General features: G+C 40.0%; 1 protein-coding gene across 1 annotated transcript; it reads left to right on the forward strand.

Moving 5' to 3' along the window:
- Window positions 1–7,833: 7,833 nt before the first annotated feature.
- LOC119728276 (peroxisomal sarcosine oxidase-like) lies at window positions 7,834–17,386 on the forward strand. The gene is made up of 8 exons (XM_038200454.1): window positions 7,834–8,042; window positions 8,454–8,602; window positions 9,675–9,888; window positions 10,772–10,954; window positions 12,568–12,702; window positions 14,241–14,399; window positions 15,105–15,180; window positions 16,015–17,386. The coding sequence occupies exons 1-8, from the start codon at window positions 7,920–7,922 to the stop codon at window positions 16,143–16,145; spliced, it is 1,170 nt and encodes a 389-aa protein (XP_038056382.1). The 5' UTR covers window positions 7,834–7,919; the 3' UTR covers window positions 16,146–17,386.
- The last annotated feature ends 646 nt before the right edge of the window (window positions 17,387–18,032 follow it).

Consider the following 18,032-nt stretch of genomic DNA (forward strand, 5'->3'; position numbering starts at 1 on the left):
AAACTGAAATTTCGTGCAATTCATTTCCACGATGTGTAACAGAGGAGTATTGAATATCATGAGAAACAGTCCAACGATAAAAATAACATGATCGTAACAATGTAGTGTTTTACACGCGAAAAATACACATTGATTTTCATTCGGATAGCATTGGTCGCGCTTATAACACTGTATTGTTACGGTCAATATTGCTTCATTTTTTGACGGTTTCTTGTGAAATCAAATTTCGCAATGTTAAACATATGGACAAATCACCACACAAAAATTCAATACAAAACATCTTGTATTTCTGGAGTTGTTGCCCCCCAACTGAGTTTGGTGGTGGATAATTATCGAGTCCACTATTCATGTGGGGCGCCATCTATTAACTAAATAAAGACATTGGTGCGGATGCTGCACTATTGAACAGAACTAACAACTCAGTTTCCGATGAATAACTCAAGAAATACAAGATGTATTAAACTGAAATTTCGTGCAATTCATTTCCACGATGTGTAACAGAGGTGTATTGAATATCATGAGAAACAGTCCAACGATAAAAATAATATGATCGTAACAATGTAGTGTTTAATACGCGTAAAATACACATTGATTTTCATTCGGATTGCATTGGTCGCGCTTATAACACTGTATTGTTACGATCAATATTGCTTCATTTTTTGACGGTTTGTCATGAAATTAAATTTCGTAATGTTAAACATATGAACAAATCACCACACAAATATTCAATACAAAACATTTTGTATTTCTGGAGTTGTTGCCCCCCCAAACGAGTTTGGTGGTGGATAATTATCGAGACCACTATTTATGTGGCGCGCCCTCTATTAAATAAAGATATTGGTGCGGATGCTGTACTATTGAACAAAACTAACAACTCAGTTTCCGATGAATAACTCAAGAAATACAAAATGTATTAACCTGAAATTTCGTGCAATTCATTTCCACGATGTGTAACAGAGGGGTATTGAATATCATGAGAAACAGTCCAACGATAAAAAATAATATGATCGTAACAATGTAGTGTTTAACACGCGAAAAATACACATTGATTTTCATTGGGATTGCATTGGTCGCGCTTATAACACTGTATTGTTACGGTCAATATTGCTTCATTTTTTGACGGTTTGTCATGAAATTAAATTTCGTAATGTAAAACATATGGACAAATCACCACACAAAAATTCAATACAAAACATCTTGTATTTCTGGAGTTGTTGCCCCCCAAACGAGTTTGGTGGTGGATAATTATCAAGACCACTATTTATGTGGCGCGCCCTCTATTAAATAAAGATATTGGTGCGGATGCTGTACTATTGAACAAAACTAACAACTCAGTTTCCGATGAATAACTCAAGAAATACAAAATGTATTAACCTGAAATTTCGTGCAATTCATTTCCACGATGTGTAACAGAGGTGTATTGAATATCATGAGAAACAGTCCAACGATAAAAATAATATGATCGTAACAATGTAGTGTTTAACACGCTAAAAATACACATTGATTTTCATTCGGATTGCATTGGTCGCGCTTATAACACTGTATTGTTACGATCAATATTGCTTCATTTTTTGACGGTTTGTCATGAAATTAAATTTCGTAATGTTAAACATATGGACAAATCACCACACAAAAATTCAATACAAAACATCTTGTATTTCTGGAGTTGTTGCCCCCCAAACGAGTTTAGTGGTGGATAATTATCGAGACCACTATTTATGTGGCGCGCCCTCTATTAAATAAAGATATTGGTGCGGATGCTGCACTATTGAACAAAACTAACAACTCAGTTTCCGATGAATAACTCAAGAAATACAAAATGTATTAACCTAAAATTTCGTGCAATTCATTTCCACGATGTGTAACAGAGGTGTATTGAATATCACGAGAAACAGTCCAACGATAAAAATAATATGATCGTAACAATGTAGTGTTTAACACGCGAAAAATACACATTGATTTTCATTCGGATTGCATTGGTCGCGCTTATAACACTGTATTGTTACGATCAATATTGCTTCATTTTTGACGGTTTGTCATGAAATTAAATTTCGTAATGTTAAACATATGGACAAATCACCACACAAAAATTCAATACAAAACATCTTGTATTTCTGGAGTTGTTGCCCCCCAAACGAGTTTGGTGGTGGATAATTATCCAGACCACTATTTATGTGGCGCGCCCTCTATTAAATAAAGATATTGGTGCGGATGCTGCACTATCGAACAAAACTAACAACTCAGTTTCCGATGAATAACTCAAGAAATACAAAATGTATTAACCTGAAATTTCGTGCAATTCATTTCCACGATGTGTAACAGAGGTGTATTGAATATCACGAGAAACAGTCCAACGATAAAAATAATATGATCGTAACAATGTAGTGTTTAACACGCTAAAAATACACATTGATTTTCATTCGGATTGCATTGGTCGCGCTCATATCAGCCATTCCATGTAAGGGTCATCACCAAACTCAAAAATTGAAGTGAAAGGAATAAATGTTTGTCAGTTATATTTGATAAGAGGAATATTGAAACCATCTAAAACTCAAAAGATTTTTTAAAATAAATCATTTGATTTAAAGTTTCAGCCTCCTGAACATGGTTGAATTTTGTGGGCAAAACGGAGGGTCAGGGGTATAAATCACAAACTGAGGAAGTAATTGAAGCTCATTCATAAGATTGTGCTTTATCTGCATACATTTGGTAGCTATTCCAATCTATTTGATAAAACATTGAGAATTTTTCCAAATGTCTTCAGTATTTTCCCACTATTTCATCGTAAAAACACCCGCAAAAATATGTCACGCGAGTCACAAAATAGGACTTTTTTTTAGATTACTTAATAACTAGAGAGGGATTCAGCTAGTGTTTGATATTTGTAAATGAAATAGTGGTGGTCTATCAATAAAAGTATGAATATTCTTATTTGCTCTACATTCCTTGTAGAAAAAACTATCTCAAGAATGTCATGCGAGTCACACATGATGTATGTCACGCGAGTCACCAGGGGCGGATCCAGGAATTTTCGCAGGGGGGGGGGGGGGTTTCATCAGCCCAAAAATCTGAAAATGGACACGTTTTTTTCTCCAGATACTTGGCCTCCGTAAAATCAAAAACTGGGGGGGGGGGGGGGGGGGGTGGGGGGTTGGTGGGGGTGGGGGGGGGCTGGTACCAATTTCAATCGGGGGCGCTGTTCAAATTTGACGATTATTAACACATTACAGAATGGTGTACCGTATTTTGAATGGGCAGACATTAGACCAGTATAATGTTTGACAGAGCTGGGGGGGGGGGGTTGTTTGACCCCCAAAACACCCCCTCTGGATCCACGCCTGGTCACAAGCCAAGAATGTTTCATTTACATGTAATACAAAAAAACAATGCCATATTAAATTATAGAATTCAAATTAAGTTTTTAAAAGCATCATTTATGAAACAAGAAATTGAATCAGTTTTTTACAAATGTACCGGTATATACAGTCGCGTCTCGTTAATTCAAACTAGTTCGGACCTAGCCAAATTGTTTGAATTTTGTACTAAGAGGAACATCAGTCCCATTCATTGTGCACATAAATGCACAGTTGGGACTAAGGCTTTATGTTTGTTATAACCAGAATTTTGTATTCACAGAGTTTGTACAAACGAGATTCGACTGTACTGTATACATTCCTATACAACTGCATCATTAATTGCAGCTCTTACCTTTTAAGGAAACTGTGACTCTACATGACCAAGAATTACAACTGTTTTCCTTAAATAATCACCCGTGGATTGATGACATCACTTCGTAACTTAAATTCCGAAACATTTTTTTCTGTCCATGTCGTTGTTAAGGATATTGTGTTTAAACCAGATTTCCACCCCAAACATTTGCCAAAGTAAAGGGATAAATAGCAGTTTTCACACTCTTTCATAAGGTATTCACAGGTAAATCATTTTTATTAATATAATATTATGATTTGATTTGTTATTCTAAAATTACAGTTATAATGTGAAAGTGAAAAGCTACTGTGTCACGCGAGTCACGCATTTGTGTCACGCGAGTCACATTTTCTTCAGGCCATTTCTTATAACAAGGGATATTTGGCACAATACAACTTATGCATGTATTGGGCGAGGGTATTCAGTTCTAAGTTCAGTAAGAATAATTTTTAGAACACTGGTAGATCCATAGGAAAAGCTATTTGAATCAAGGGATGTCAAAAATCCCTTTTTCTATCCTGTCACGCGAGTCACGTCAAAGAAACTGTGATACATGAAAAAATAGCGATTTTAAAGTAATCATATAAAGACTAAACCATACATTCACAATGCCCTGACTCAAATACATGCTAATTTGAGTTGAATAAATGCCAGGTTAACAACAGTAATGCATTAAAACTTTACATTTTGTTCAAATGTCACGCGAGTCACCATGGAATGGCTGATAACACTGTATTGTTACGGTCAATATTGCTTCATTTTTTGACGGTTTGTCATGAAATTAAATTTCGCAATGTTAAACATATGGACAAATCACCACACAAAAATTCAATACAAAACATCTTGTATTTCTGGAGTTGTTGCCCCCCAAACGAGTTTGGTGGTGGATAATTATCGAGACCACTATTTATGTGGCGCGCCGTCTATTAACTAAATAAAGATATTAGTGCGGATGCTGCACTATTGAACAAAACTAACAACTCAGTTTCCGATGAATAACTCAAGAAATACAAAATGTATTAAACTGAAATTTCTTGCAATTCATTTCCACGATGTGTAACAGAGGTGTATTGAATATCATGAGAAACAGTCCAACGATAAAAATAATATGATCGTTTTACACGCGAAAAATACACATTGATTTTCATTCGGATTGCATTGGTCGCGCTTAATAAAACACTGTATTGTTACGGTCAATACTGCTTCATTGTTTGACGGTTTCTTATGAAATTAATTTTCGTAATGTAAAACATATTGATAAATCACTAGACGAATATTCAATTTAAAACATGTTGTATTTGTGGAGTTGTTGCCCCCCAAACGAGTTTGGTGGTGGATAATATTATCGAGACCACTTTTTATGTGGCGCGCCCTCTTTTTAATAGAAGAATATTGGTGCGGATGTTGCACTATTGAACAAAAATAAACAATTAGGTTTCCGAAGTAACTCAAGAATAATTCAAGCTTCGCACGGTCTTGTTGATAATTAAATGTTTAGCTATACTTCTGAAATTGTAAGTGTAATGGGAATCGTTTTTGTGAGCGAAAATGAAGGTGTATATGCTTGGCTATAGCTAGTAATCTTATATAATGGCGTGCACAATATAATTTCAAGCCGTAAAAGTACTCATTGCTTTCTTCACCATACAAACTGTCAATAATGTTACAGTCATCTTGGGAGCTCATAAAGATACTTGCATTGAACTCCACAGCTTCTTTCCAAAAACATAATCAATCAATGTTAACAGTTCCACATCGTACGAATTGATTAAGTCAAACCGTTCAGTTGCCTATCACATCGCATGTTCCATTCAATGGATGATACATCCAATTCCATCCCTCCGTGAAGTTCTCCATTTTCGTCCGTCTCGATATCGTCCTGCAGCTGGTGGTTTTTGCTATGGCTTTGCTGAAGTTCTTTGTTTGATTGAACACTGAAGAAAACCCAACTTCATTTTTAATCCTCCGTTCGAAAGTGTACCCAACTCGAATGCGAAATTGTGTTCTTTACCCTTTTCAAAAATCACGAGCACGGACGCTGTTCGGACGCACATGTCCTATCCAGTCTGTGTCCTATCCAGTCGTGTTCCCTAACGTGGCGCACTTCGAAGCTTACCCAACTTTCCTCGTGTAGTGTTGCCAAACCTCTGTTGATAAACTTCAAATTCATGCAGTGAAATACTGGTACTTTTACCTTATTAACGCTTGTTATTTAACCTCTGTGAACAATTTCGGTTAAAATTTAATCCGAAATGCAAAAACGGTCGCGTCCGGAAATTGGGCACAAATTGGCGGAGTGTTCCCTAACGTGGCGCACTTGAATAAATCTCAGAAAATTCCAAATTAACATTTAAGAATTTCTGTAAACTTGATAAATTCTGATAAATCATTTTTATCTTTACTTACAAACCCAGCCAGATGTTTGTCAGAAAATTATTTTCTTATTTTTCGGGGCATTTTCAAAGGGTTCACTTTGCACTTGAAAATAAAATCGGAAAATCACGCCAAAATATGTTTTTCTTTTAACTTTGTAGCGGGTAAATAAACTCGCGATTTATGAACGGGAGTGTTTAGAACTTGATGAAATTTCACTTTCTGTGAAATTTCAGTTAAAACTTTTGCTCTAGCTAGGCGCTACAGGCGAAAAATAAAAGTGCGCCACGTTAGGGGCCGCGCCACGTTAGGGTACATCAACAATATAGGTCTGTGTATGGTATGGTTTTACGCGCCGACGCCATCTTTTGTGTTTTTGAAGAATGAATGCTTTCAAACATAAGGTTTGGACGTTGCGTTATTTAGCAAAGATTTGTATTAAAGGTACATACCCCTTTCGTCCCTTTACAACCGCAGATAGATACAGGGTCCTTTTTAGCGAAAAACGAGGCTGCCATAATCCATATCGTACATGCATCGCGCAGTTTTGCGCGGACGTGCAAAGCACGCGAGCGCATTACATGCATTATGGGCGCGCCCGGCGTGCAATTTTCGAAATGCGCGCGCAGTAGCATCGTCTGCGTGTATATCACGGCCAGGGGTTAGTGAAGGAACGCGCACGCGCCCATGGAGTCGAGGCTGCTCCACTTTTTTCCATTCAAATTCGGTTTGTATTAGTTTTTCGCGTTAAAATACTAGGCTCGTTTCAGTGATATTATTTTTTTTAGTGTTTGACGGGTTCTTATAAAATTAAATCTCATTTTGTCACACAGTCATCATGACAAATCACTGGATGAAATTGTAATGTTGAAATACGGAATAAACTCGTTTTTGGGCAACAACTCAGGAAATATATACGAGGTGCATTAAATTAAAATTTCAAACGCCTTGCGAGATATGATCTAGAGTTAATAAATAGAAAGTTTTTGACTTTTTCCCCGAATAACTATGTTTTCTTTAAGTCGGATTCGAATTTTATAGCAGAAAAGTTTTCCTTTTCTTTTCTAAATGGAGGGTCGTGGTTGGATTCCTGTCCTGGTCTTCACCCCCCCCCTTCCCCCCCCCCCCCCCATTTTTTCCTAAACATGACTGTCACGGTATATGCCTGTGGTAGGCTCGGATCCTAAACTTAACGTATGCGGTCGCCAGCCCTGAGCGTCGGGGGGGGGGGGGGGGGGGGGGGGGGGGGGGGGAGGGGGGCATAGTACTAACTAGGGGGGCCCACTACCATAAAAATACAAAAATACACATGTATGGCTTTTGCCGTGGAGGGGGGGGGGGGGGGGGGGGAGAATTGCTCGCCAAGGCCCCACCAGGCCCCCCCCCCCCCCCCCCCCCCCCCCCCCCCCCCCCCCTCCTTATAATATAATTGGCGACCTGCTCGGATCTCGACCGTCCTAAAAAAATCAGCTTTTTCTTTTGTGCACATTTTAATAACTGTAGTATTTAGTTCCACATGTATAATCTATGCACAATGAGTTTTTGTACTGTGTAGAATGGTGTAGACGGAGTAGGATCGACCCTCCTCATTTTCGCCTCAATGTTCATTTTATGATGCTGCCACGTCGTATAACGTGCCAGGTAAAAAAAAAGTTAAACTTCTTCAAAAGAGTATAGGCTGGCACCATCGAATTCAGGGTTGGATTCCTGCCTTCTTTGCCGAGTTGCATTATTTAATAATTAGACGTCGGCGGCGGTGCGTGCTGATTGCATGAACGTTGATGACACACTTGACAGCGGTCCGGATTTTCTGAAAGTCTTCCTTAAAAAAGGTGGAAATGTCTGATTTACACGAAGGTTCCAAGTTGTACGATTGTGTGGTAGTCGGAGCTGGAATTGAAGGATCTTCTACAGCCTATCACCTGGCTAAAAAAGGACAAGATACGCTGCTTCTTGAGCAAGTTAGTTTTCGAGGTCAAATGGGTAACACCGTCACCGTGCCACGGGCAATGACGGGGGCTACGGTCTGTTGCGAGCTGGCCCAGGCCCACTGCTCGAGTCGAGGACTATGGCTATGCCATTGCCCACATCGACCTGTGCCCCCTGTTTAGAAACTTTGGAATTCATGGGGAAATAATATAATTATATCCCAAATACCATTTTGGTTGTTCGTGTATGAAGACGAATTTTGTACGTAGGCCTATGTCATGTGGCATGTGTCTATACCAAAATGTACCAATTATATACTTGTGATTGCCCCCGCCCGCCCCAACCAAAATACCTGCCCCATTATTATTATTTTTTTTAAACTAGACTTTATACAGAATGGGCACATTTTTATTGTTCATGAATTTTGTTTGGTTACACTTTAGTTCCCTCTTGGCCACAGTCGAGGCAGTTCCTGCGGCCATTCTCGCATCACTCGCTATGCCTACGCACAGGAACACTTTGCCCGGATGATGCCGGAATGCTTCAAGATATGGGCTGAGCTTGAAAACCAAACCAACACGAGGCTGTATAGGTAGGCTTGCCTGTGAGCAGTAGACCACGTCCAAAATAGGCATTGTCGTCTGTGGCTGTGGCTTTTTACTGTGCTATGTCGACAGCAAAACTGAGCCCTAGCCACAAATAGCCTTGGCCTACTTGGTTTAGGACATAGCCTGGTATTCTTTATTGTATATCTTTATTTCTGTGAACAGACTATTTAGTGCAACGTGTTACAGGTCCCCTGGCCCTACAATTGCTTTTTAGACTTTGATGGGGCCTGAACCAACCTACCAGGGACAACATTAACCCTAGCTCCCTAGGTATTTTTTCGTCCCTCCACTGTAGATGCTTTTCGCCATGGCGCGCTTCATGGCGCGCTTAAAGGGAAAATACAACATTTGTAAACATCAAAAAATAAAACTACCAAATCATTTTGAAATACCTTGCTGGACTGTTAGTGAATGACAGTGTAAAGCATCCTGTAAAATCATGGCACCTGGTATACTGTCATTTTCAAGAAAAGTGGTATTTTTGTATCAATTTCCAACGCTGATCGGCCGATCAGCGTTGGAAAAAACTGGCTTTTTTTCAAATACTGGCCCCAGTTGACCATCGCACTTGTTTGCAATCGATTACACACCTATGAACGGGTACAAGCCAGCTAGACTGGTTCCCTGACCTTACAATTCCCCAATGTATGTAAACTGCTCTGTTTCTTCTTAAATGGAGTCAGGGAACCAGACTACAGGAAAATGATTGTTTTTCTTGGTTTTTATAGCATTTTCGAACCCAAAACCTCAAAAAAGTCAGTGTAACTATATTCGCTATATATTTCCAACCCCCCAATTCCATCCATTTCTGAAAATTACAGCAAAAGCAAATGATGTATATTCCCTTTAAGTTGTTTGCATATCTTCTACTTGTGCGTTGCATTTAGAGTACACTTTTAAAATTCAATCCATCTTTTTTGATTGTGTTCTACGAACACGCACATAAATTCAAAATGTCAGCGCCCAGAGCGGCTTCAAAGCTTCTCTGCGCGCAAGAATGAAGAGTTAGCTCTCTCGTAATTTAATAAAGCTCTATGTTCTTTCCTGAACTTGTAGGAAAGATGGCTTGCTTGCCTTCGCTGAACCGCCGTACAAAAGCCTGGATAACATGCAGCGATCCCTGGACTCCATCAACCACACCTACACCCTGCTGACGGGGCCGGAGATCAACCAGAAGTACCCTGGGATTGAAGTCTCGGACGACACTCGAGGGCTGATTGAGCATGATGGGGGAGTCTTGCTGGCCGACAAATGCTTGCAAGCCATGCAGGTATGGGACAAGCCAGAATTGTTTTTTAAAACTGCTTAGATAAAAGCAACCCCCGCACTTAAAAAAAAAAATCAATTAATAGATACGAATAAAGAGAAACGGCTGTACATGAACAGTGTTATATTTTTCATTCTAAACGAAAATCAGTTACTGTCAACCAAATTTGTAAACGCAAAAAAGTAAAAATACAAACAACAACAAAAAACTGTTACATAAGAGTACCTATGAAGGAAAATAAGGGAAAGGTAAGGAAAGTGCTACACACTCGGTTTTTCGTTTTGACGAAAGGAAGAATGAATCTGTATTCGTCAATTAGTATCATTGATTTTACATGTGTGCTATATTAAGATTTATGTAGCCTTCTCGATTTGTGTTTGAGGAAGTGAGGAATCTGCATTCTAAAATGTATGGAATTTATATGCAACTGCGCTGTGTGCAAACATACAGTGCTACATTTTTGTGACCAAGTAGAATTTCCGTTTTGACGAATATCTTTAGTGATTTATGTCTCCTAATTTAGCATGATTTTGTGAAAACAGATTTTTTTGGGGGTGGCTATTTAATTACTGGGCTATCGCATCAGTTATATATGTGATATAAAAGTTGCAGTTTGAAAAACTGACCAACTTCAAACGCGATTTTCTCCAAACCTCGGTTTTGCAGTTGTGTGTACAGATTCGTCACCTCGTCAAAACGGTGACGAAATGTGCAAACTTAAGGCCCATTTTAACACCCCGAAACTAATTGACTCCTGATGGTTAGAAGTACTAATTTACACCTCGTAACTCCTTCGATCCCCTTCATACTGTCTTCCAAATCTTTTCAGGTTTATGCATGGCGTGAATATTTTTGTTTACTTCAATGTATTCTTCTCTGTTACCAGAAACAATTTCAGCATTATGGGGGCACCATACATGACAGCGAGCAAGTCCTTCAGATCTTGCCAGGAACAACTCCGATCATCGTGACCAACAGAGCCCACTACCGATGCAAGAGTGTCGTCTTGACTCCAGGACCCTGGGCCTCTAAGATACTCAGACCTCTGGGTCTAGACCCGCCTCTCAAGGTAAAAGAAAAAGACCCACCTCCAAATAAATTGAGAGGAAAGATTCTTCGCCTGGTGGAATTCCTCCATCTTGTCTTGTGTAGTGTTGTGGCCTTTTTTTTGGTCTGTCATTTCCTGTGTTAATTCTGCATATTGTGAGCTTGAATCCGGCAGATGGGCTCCGTGCACAAGTACCCCCTCAATGGTACGGAAGGGAGAGTTGGGGGAGACAGCTTGGCCTGACATTCAGAGGCATTGCTGATGACGCGAGATGCTCACGCGAAGACGCTATGGCTTTGTGTACATTCAGCATGAAACAAGTCGTGCGTACTTTGCGCCATATGCGCGTGAACCAGTACGCGAAGGGCCCCGTCCCGAGGCTCTAGAATGTGGTAAATTAGCGCCCTCTCTTGTTTGCGCACTGAGCCCATTTGGTCATTGGACACACGTCCTTGGGTAAAACACTAACTTGGTTTTTCCTTTAACAATACATGTGTGCTTTAAAGGAGAATTCCAGGCTCTGTAATATTTCATCTAATCTAAAAGAACATGAAGTGACATACAGAATCCTTACAGAGTTGTTTTTTCTTAGTTATCGAGAACAACTCACGCGCCCTTTATATTCCCGATTTGTGAGGACAGAAATGAGTACCAATGAGGACAAAAATGGTTACCAGTGAGGACAAAAATGGTGAGGATATGATTACCTATGAGGACAGAAATTAGTACCAATGAGGACAGAAATGGTTACCAGTGAGGACAAAAATGGTGAGGATATGATTACCTGTGAGGACAGAAATGGTTACCAGTGAGGACAGAAATGGTAACCAGTGAGGACAGAAATGGTTACCAGTGAGGACAGAAATGGTTACCAGTGAGGACAGAAATGGTTACCAGTGAGGACAGAAATGGTTACCACTGAGGTTAGACGTGGTTACCATTGAGGACAGAATTGGTTACCACTTAGGACAGAAATGGTTACCACTGAGGACAGACGTGGTTACCACTGAGGACAGAAATGGTTACCACTGAGGACAGACGTGGTTACCAGTGAGGACAGAAATGGTTACCAGTGAGTATATAAATGGTTACCAGTGAGGACAGAAACGGTTGTATTGAGGACAAATAGGGTTACCAGTGAGGAAAGATAAGGTTACCAGTAAAGATCTATAAAGTACCAGTGGGGACAGATGCAGTTACCTGTAAGGACAGAAAATGTCACCTGTGAAGGAAAAAAAATAATACCGGTAAGAAGAGTGGAAACTGCCAATGCCAAATTTCATTTTATTCAATCAGGTTTACAGTTGTAAACACCAGAGAACTTTGGGTCACCTATGGGCTCATTAGCAAAAGAGGGCGCTCTTTTACCTAGCAACGACGTCCCATGGGCGGGACATTTAGCTGGTAGACGCGCACCGTTCCTTGTGTGACGCACGTACACCAGGGGATTTGTACTATGTACACGCAGTGGTACATGGTGCGGCCGCGCGTCGCGGCAAAATTGCAGTCAGGCAAGATGGTGTCAGTCGGTCACCCCCAACTGTGCTTTCTTTACCGGTGAGGGGGTACTTGTGAACGGAGCGGATAGGACAAAGAGATACCAATTCCTGTTGATTGTTTTGTTTTGTCCCCAGCCCTGGAGACTAGATGTGTGCTACTGGAAGCCAAAAAAGCCTGGTACCTTTGATGATATGCCCGCTGTCATAACTTACACTAAAGGACACAATACCTATGCATTGCCCAGCGAGGAGTACCCAGGACTTATCAAGGTTGGTTTGTCCTGGACCCATCTGTGTGTCTCTTGTTGTTCAAGCCTGATACCCCACTCATCCGAGCGAGGAGTAACTGGTTCTTGTGAAGTTTTTTGTTGTTGTCCAAACCCCATCAGTTTTTATACCCTGTCTGTCTGTCTGTCTGTCAAGGTTTGTTTGTCCAAGTCCCATCATAGCTGTCGGTTTGTTTGTTTGTTATTGTTCAGTCTCCCCATCGGACACTTCACACCTATGCCCTGCCTAGTCAGGAGTACCCTGGGCTCGAAGTGGTTTGTTCGTTCAAGTCCCATCCGTCTTTCTGTTGTGTTTTTAAGTCTGTCTATGGGCAATTCCGTAAAATTCATGTTACGTCCGACCACATGATGTACATGTGCAAGGCCGTTCAGGTAGTGGTGTACCTTAGTTTGGTCTGCAATTGTTTTCTTCTCAGTAGGTGTATCACATTCACTTTCCCAACAGCAGCTCATAAAAGTGTCTGACATGTACGTCTGAATTTACGGAATTACCCCTATCTGACACGCCACATCTACAGTAATCTCTGGCTAAACCGACATCGTACAACTCGTCAAATTGCTCAAGTCGGCCGTCTGACTAAAGTCCCGATTGACCATAATGCATTTTCATTGAATTTTTTATTTCTAAGTCGGCCTTTATAAGTCGCCATTTCGCTCAAGTCGTCGTGTTACTCTCGGTCCCCTTTCCATAAAAAGCATTACAAAATCCTTTGTGTAAGTCGGCATTCAACAAATCACGCATTGGGATTGACTTCCTGTTCTGGGGTTGGCAAAGTGTCGAGTAAAAAGTGGTTTTGCACGGCCCGTGATCGTTGCATGCATCGGTGTCAAAAAAATGGGTGTCCTACTGCATACATCGCATATACATCGTGAGCATATCAATACCAGTACCCCCTCTAGGCTGTACGCATGCGCTTTGTCCATTCTGGGGATCGTCTTATTGAATGACTACTGCTGCAGTCAAGGTATATACTGGACCACGCACGCATTTAATTCGTTACTGTGCACGTACATACATGTGTGTATCGTGGTCTCCTCTATCAATACCCCAAACGTGATGATACAACTTGAGGATTAATTTGCTGGATTCAACTCAAGCATTAAGGAGATAATCCAGGGTAACTCGAAGCCAATTAGTGCAATGAATCATGTGTGCATACCGTTCATGTAAGTCGGCAAAATGACGACTTACAGCAGATATCGGCATTTGCGTAATTCGTCACAAATTTCTCCCGAGAGTGCCGGTTTAGCTGGAGTTTACTGTAATTGTAGGCCCTGCCAAACAATAACATGCAAGCATAAATATCTTTGTGACTCGAGTCGGACTCCAATCGAGTCATTGACTTGAGTCATTACAACTCTGTCCTGTTGACTCCCGATTGTAACAAGTTCCCACGGATTTATACACCTGTTACATTTGGTTACAATGAGCAGGATTAGGGTCTATATACACCCCTCACCTTGTCTCAACCAATCACGATTAAGAATCTGTAAAAGATGTGTTTTGATTGGTCGTCACAGCTATGTGATCACACCGAGCACAAGGTTTGCGACCCAGACAAGAGAGACGTCCCGGCAGCCGATCGTCACGTCAACATGGAGAAAGTCCGATCGTTTGCCCGACAATATTTCCCTGGGTTGGAGGATGTGCCTGTCGTCGTGGAAACCTGCATGTACACAGTAAGATCTTCGTTTCTTTAAATTTCTCATTTAACCCTAACCTCCCCAACTGCATAAAAATCCCCCCCCCCCCCCCCCCCCGATTTTGGTGGATTTTGGGGGACTTGGTCCTGCAGGCCTGGTTTGACTAAATATTGATGGAGTATGATGAACATGGGTCTGGAGGCCTGAAGCAAAGCATGCACTTGAAGCAGTGTGATTGATGGATTTTGGCGGACTTGGTCCAGTACTTAGTAAAAGACAGTAGGGAGTTAGAGTTAAAAAAGAAAAAAACAATAGTGACAGAATCTGCTTTCCATACCAAATATGTGGAAAGAAATTGGCAAGATCCGGTATTTTACTTAAAAATTTAATTGTAAAATGAAGCAGCTTTAAAACTTGAGGATGAAAACTTGACAAGAGTGAGATTTGAGGCTTGGCCAGTGACATCCTGGAGTAGTATGGAGGATTTCAAGCATAATCCAGGCCTATATTTATGCATGGCTGAGCAAAAAACAGCACAAGGTCCGGCCCAAGACCTTGACAAAGTGCATCCTACGGAATCAGTAACGCACTTTTGCCTCCAAATCCTCCAAATTCAATCCTCCAAATTCCTCCACTTTGACAAAGAGGATTTTGAAGGATTCAGGGCGGTTAGGGTTAAAGAAAGGAGCCAACTAACAGTATATAAAACAAAGTTTTGGTGATTTTGTTCCCCCTTTGCAGTTCACTCCAGACGAAAGTTTCTTCCTGGACACCCATCCCAACTACCACAATATAGTCATTGGCTGTGGCTTTTCAGGTGAGTCGTGTCTTCAATGTTCTTTGACTTTTGCTGAGTTTGTTTTAAAAAAAAAAGGTTGTTAGGCTTATCGATGTGCCTGTCTTGTACCGAAAATGTAAAAAGAAATTCTGAATACTGACAGTTTAGTTAGTACATCCCTAACCCTCCAAGATCAGTCAAAATCACAAAAGATAAACAGAGGTCATTCCCAAAGGTGTGTCAAGTGACACATTTTTGGAAATTTCCGTTGGCAGTTGGTTTCTTATTGGGCAAATCCGTGAATGGGTGCAAGCACATTGACACGACGCACTTGGCCCACTGTTGCTATTGTTTAATAGTGAGAATGGTCGGTTCAGTGTGTGACATCGCGTAGCAACAGTCGGCTGAATGAGAATCATGTCCCGAATGCAGATTTTTCGGATTGTGTCATGACTTAGCAACTGTTGAATTGAAATCGAGATTTCGAGAATCGAGAATATTGTGTTTTCTCGATAAAATACAGCATTCACAGAGTTAACGCTTCATCAGGTTAGTTGTTAAACACCTGTCTTTGGATTTTGAGTACTTTTGTTGCTTCAAACGAAAACAAATGCCCCAATGACAAATGGCGTACTCGACTTTTAACTCACATTTAGGATTATGGAACTTAACCCCGAAAAAATCCAAGCCCCCCTAAAAGAACAATGTAATTTTGGCTAGTATGAAATAATGAACAGTTCCATTGTTTCAAAAGTTTTCTGTTCAAGGCTATTCAAAGTGTCCCAGCCAACCATTGGAAGTCAACTGTTAAAAGGAATATATGAGAAAGTTTCTTTCATTTGTATTTTTTTAAAATCCCCCCCCCCCCCACAGGTCACGGCTTCAAACTGGCTCCTGTAGTGGGTAAGGTTCTGAGTGAACTGGCTACGCAGACCAAGCCCAGCTACGACCTTTCACCTTTCAGGCTGGGTCGATTTCCCAACGGACCGCTGGCCAAGTTGTAGACCTAGGAGCTCAGTTAAGAAACAATTCATAACTATTCATAAGCCATGCCAAAATGATCATTGTTGTGTGTGGCTATGGATATTCACTGTGGGTTGCTAATGATAAAACTGAAGCCGTAGCCTCTTAGTGCCTGATTTGGAAAGCAATATTAACCCTAATACTCTGCCAAGGGGATTCACCAGTGTTCATGGTGTTGAAGTACTCGTACTCGTGCTCATACTGATGCTTTTTTGTTTTCATGTGTTGAAGTACTTGTACTCAAGAATCTCTTCTTTCTCTGCATTGCTTTTGACGCTATGTGGTTCAATCTGAGGCATTTCCTTGCCACTTTCCCCTGACTCTTTGAATCAAATTTGCTCGTGTTTACAACTTGAAGGCGAGATCTTAAGGGGGATTGGGGTGGGTCATTAAAAGTTGATTTTGGTTTTTGGCAGTTTTGTTATTTTTTAATTTTTTTATTTCTGAGTGGAACTCGTCAACACGTGGGGGTGGGGGCGGGGAGGGGGCTGGTCATGCTGTGAGTTGGACAAATAAAAAATGTAATTGTGTGTGTGACTTTGAAACTCTACTCGTGAAATAGGTATTTGTTTTGAATACAATAATGCATTCGCAAATTTTTGGGAGGGGGGATTTTTCTGGCTCATTTTCAAATTATTGATTATATTCTTTTACTACATATACCTCACTATGTACCAAAGAGACAACATGCTGATAGAAAACTTAATTGTATTCAAAAGTATTTTAATAGCTCCATATTTTAAGTCTGTTTACGAGAAGTAAATATGGCATTAAAAAAAGATATAGACCATTATTTTAATGTGGTTTTTAACCAATTCATTCTAAATAAATTACAGTTTTCAAGTATGTATAAGAACTTGCTGACAACAGATTGAGATTTGCATTGTATTTCCTGAAATTATATATTTTTTTGAGTAAAGGAAAATTTATTACTTAAATTACTTAATTGCTTTGGAAATGATGTTCCTTAAAATTTGTTAATGAATGTGATTTCATGGTTAAATCAAAATGAAAATATACTACAAAATTTGGTTTGCTCATGTCTGTTTTGAGTAGCAATAAGCATCATAGAGGTAATTTGTACGATGCCGGTTTCTGTATGAATGGAAATTGATATTGAATTTTTGGATGTTAAAGGTAATATCCAACATTTGCTTTTGCTGTAATTTTCAGAAATGGATGGATTTGGGGGTTTAGTATTTGCAGCAAATATTGTAACACTGACTTGTTTGAAGTTTTGTGTTCTTAGATGCTGGAAAAAAAACCCCAACAATGACGTTTTTGAAGTCTGGTTCCCTGGTTCAACTTCAGACGAAACAGAGCAATTTAAAGACTTCAGGAATTGTCATGTCAGGGAACCAGACTAAACATGCTAAAGCTGGCTTGCACCCGTTCACGGATGTTTGTCTGATTGCGAACAACATTTGGTCAGTATCAGGAGGCAGTATTTGAAGGAAAAAAACCCAGTTTTTTCCAACGATGGTTGGCCGACTATCATGGTTGGAAATTGAAGCAAAAATTCCACTTTTCTTGAAAATAACAACACACCAGATGCCATGATTTCACAGGATGCTTGAGACTATTATTCACTTACAGTCAAGTAACCTATTGCATAATAATTTGGTAGTTTTGTCTTTATGTTTGCAAGTGTTGTACTTTAAAACCTTTGGAATTCACCAAAGTGGCACCGCAAACAAATTGTCTTCCAATTTTGTTTTTCAAATATATTGTTTTGTCCAATATAAATACTGATATATTTTGTATATTTCTGCGAAATATTTAATAAAAGAAATGATCATGACCAAAATAGCATCTTTGTCATGAGATGTTATTGGAAATCCTCGTTTTTTTTCCCCCCGGCCATTTGT

This window comes from Patiria miniata, unplaced genomic scaffold, assembly GCF_015706575.1.
Source record: "Patiria miniata isolate m_02_andy unplaced genomic scaffold, ASM1570657v1 HiC_scaffold_1, whole genome shotgun sequence".
Classification (NCBI taxonomy): domain Eukaryota; kingdom Metazoa; phylum Echinodermata; class Asteroidea; order Valvatida; family Asterinidae; genus Patiria; species Patiria miniata.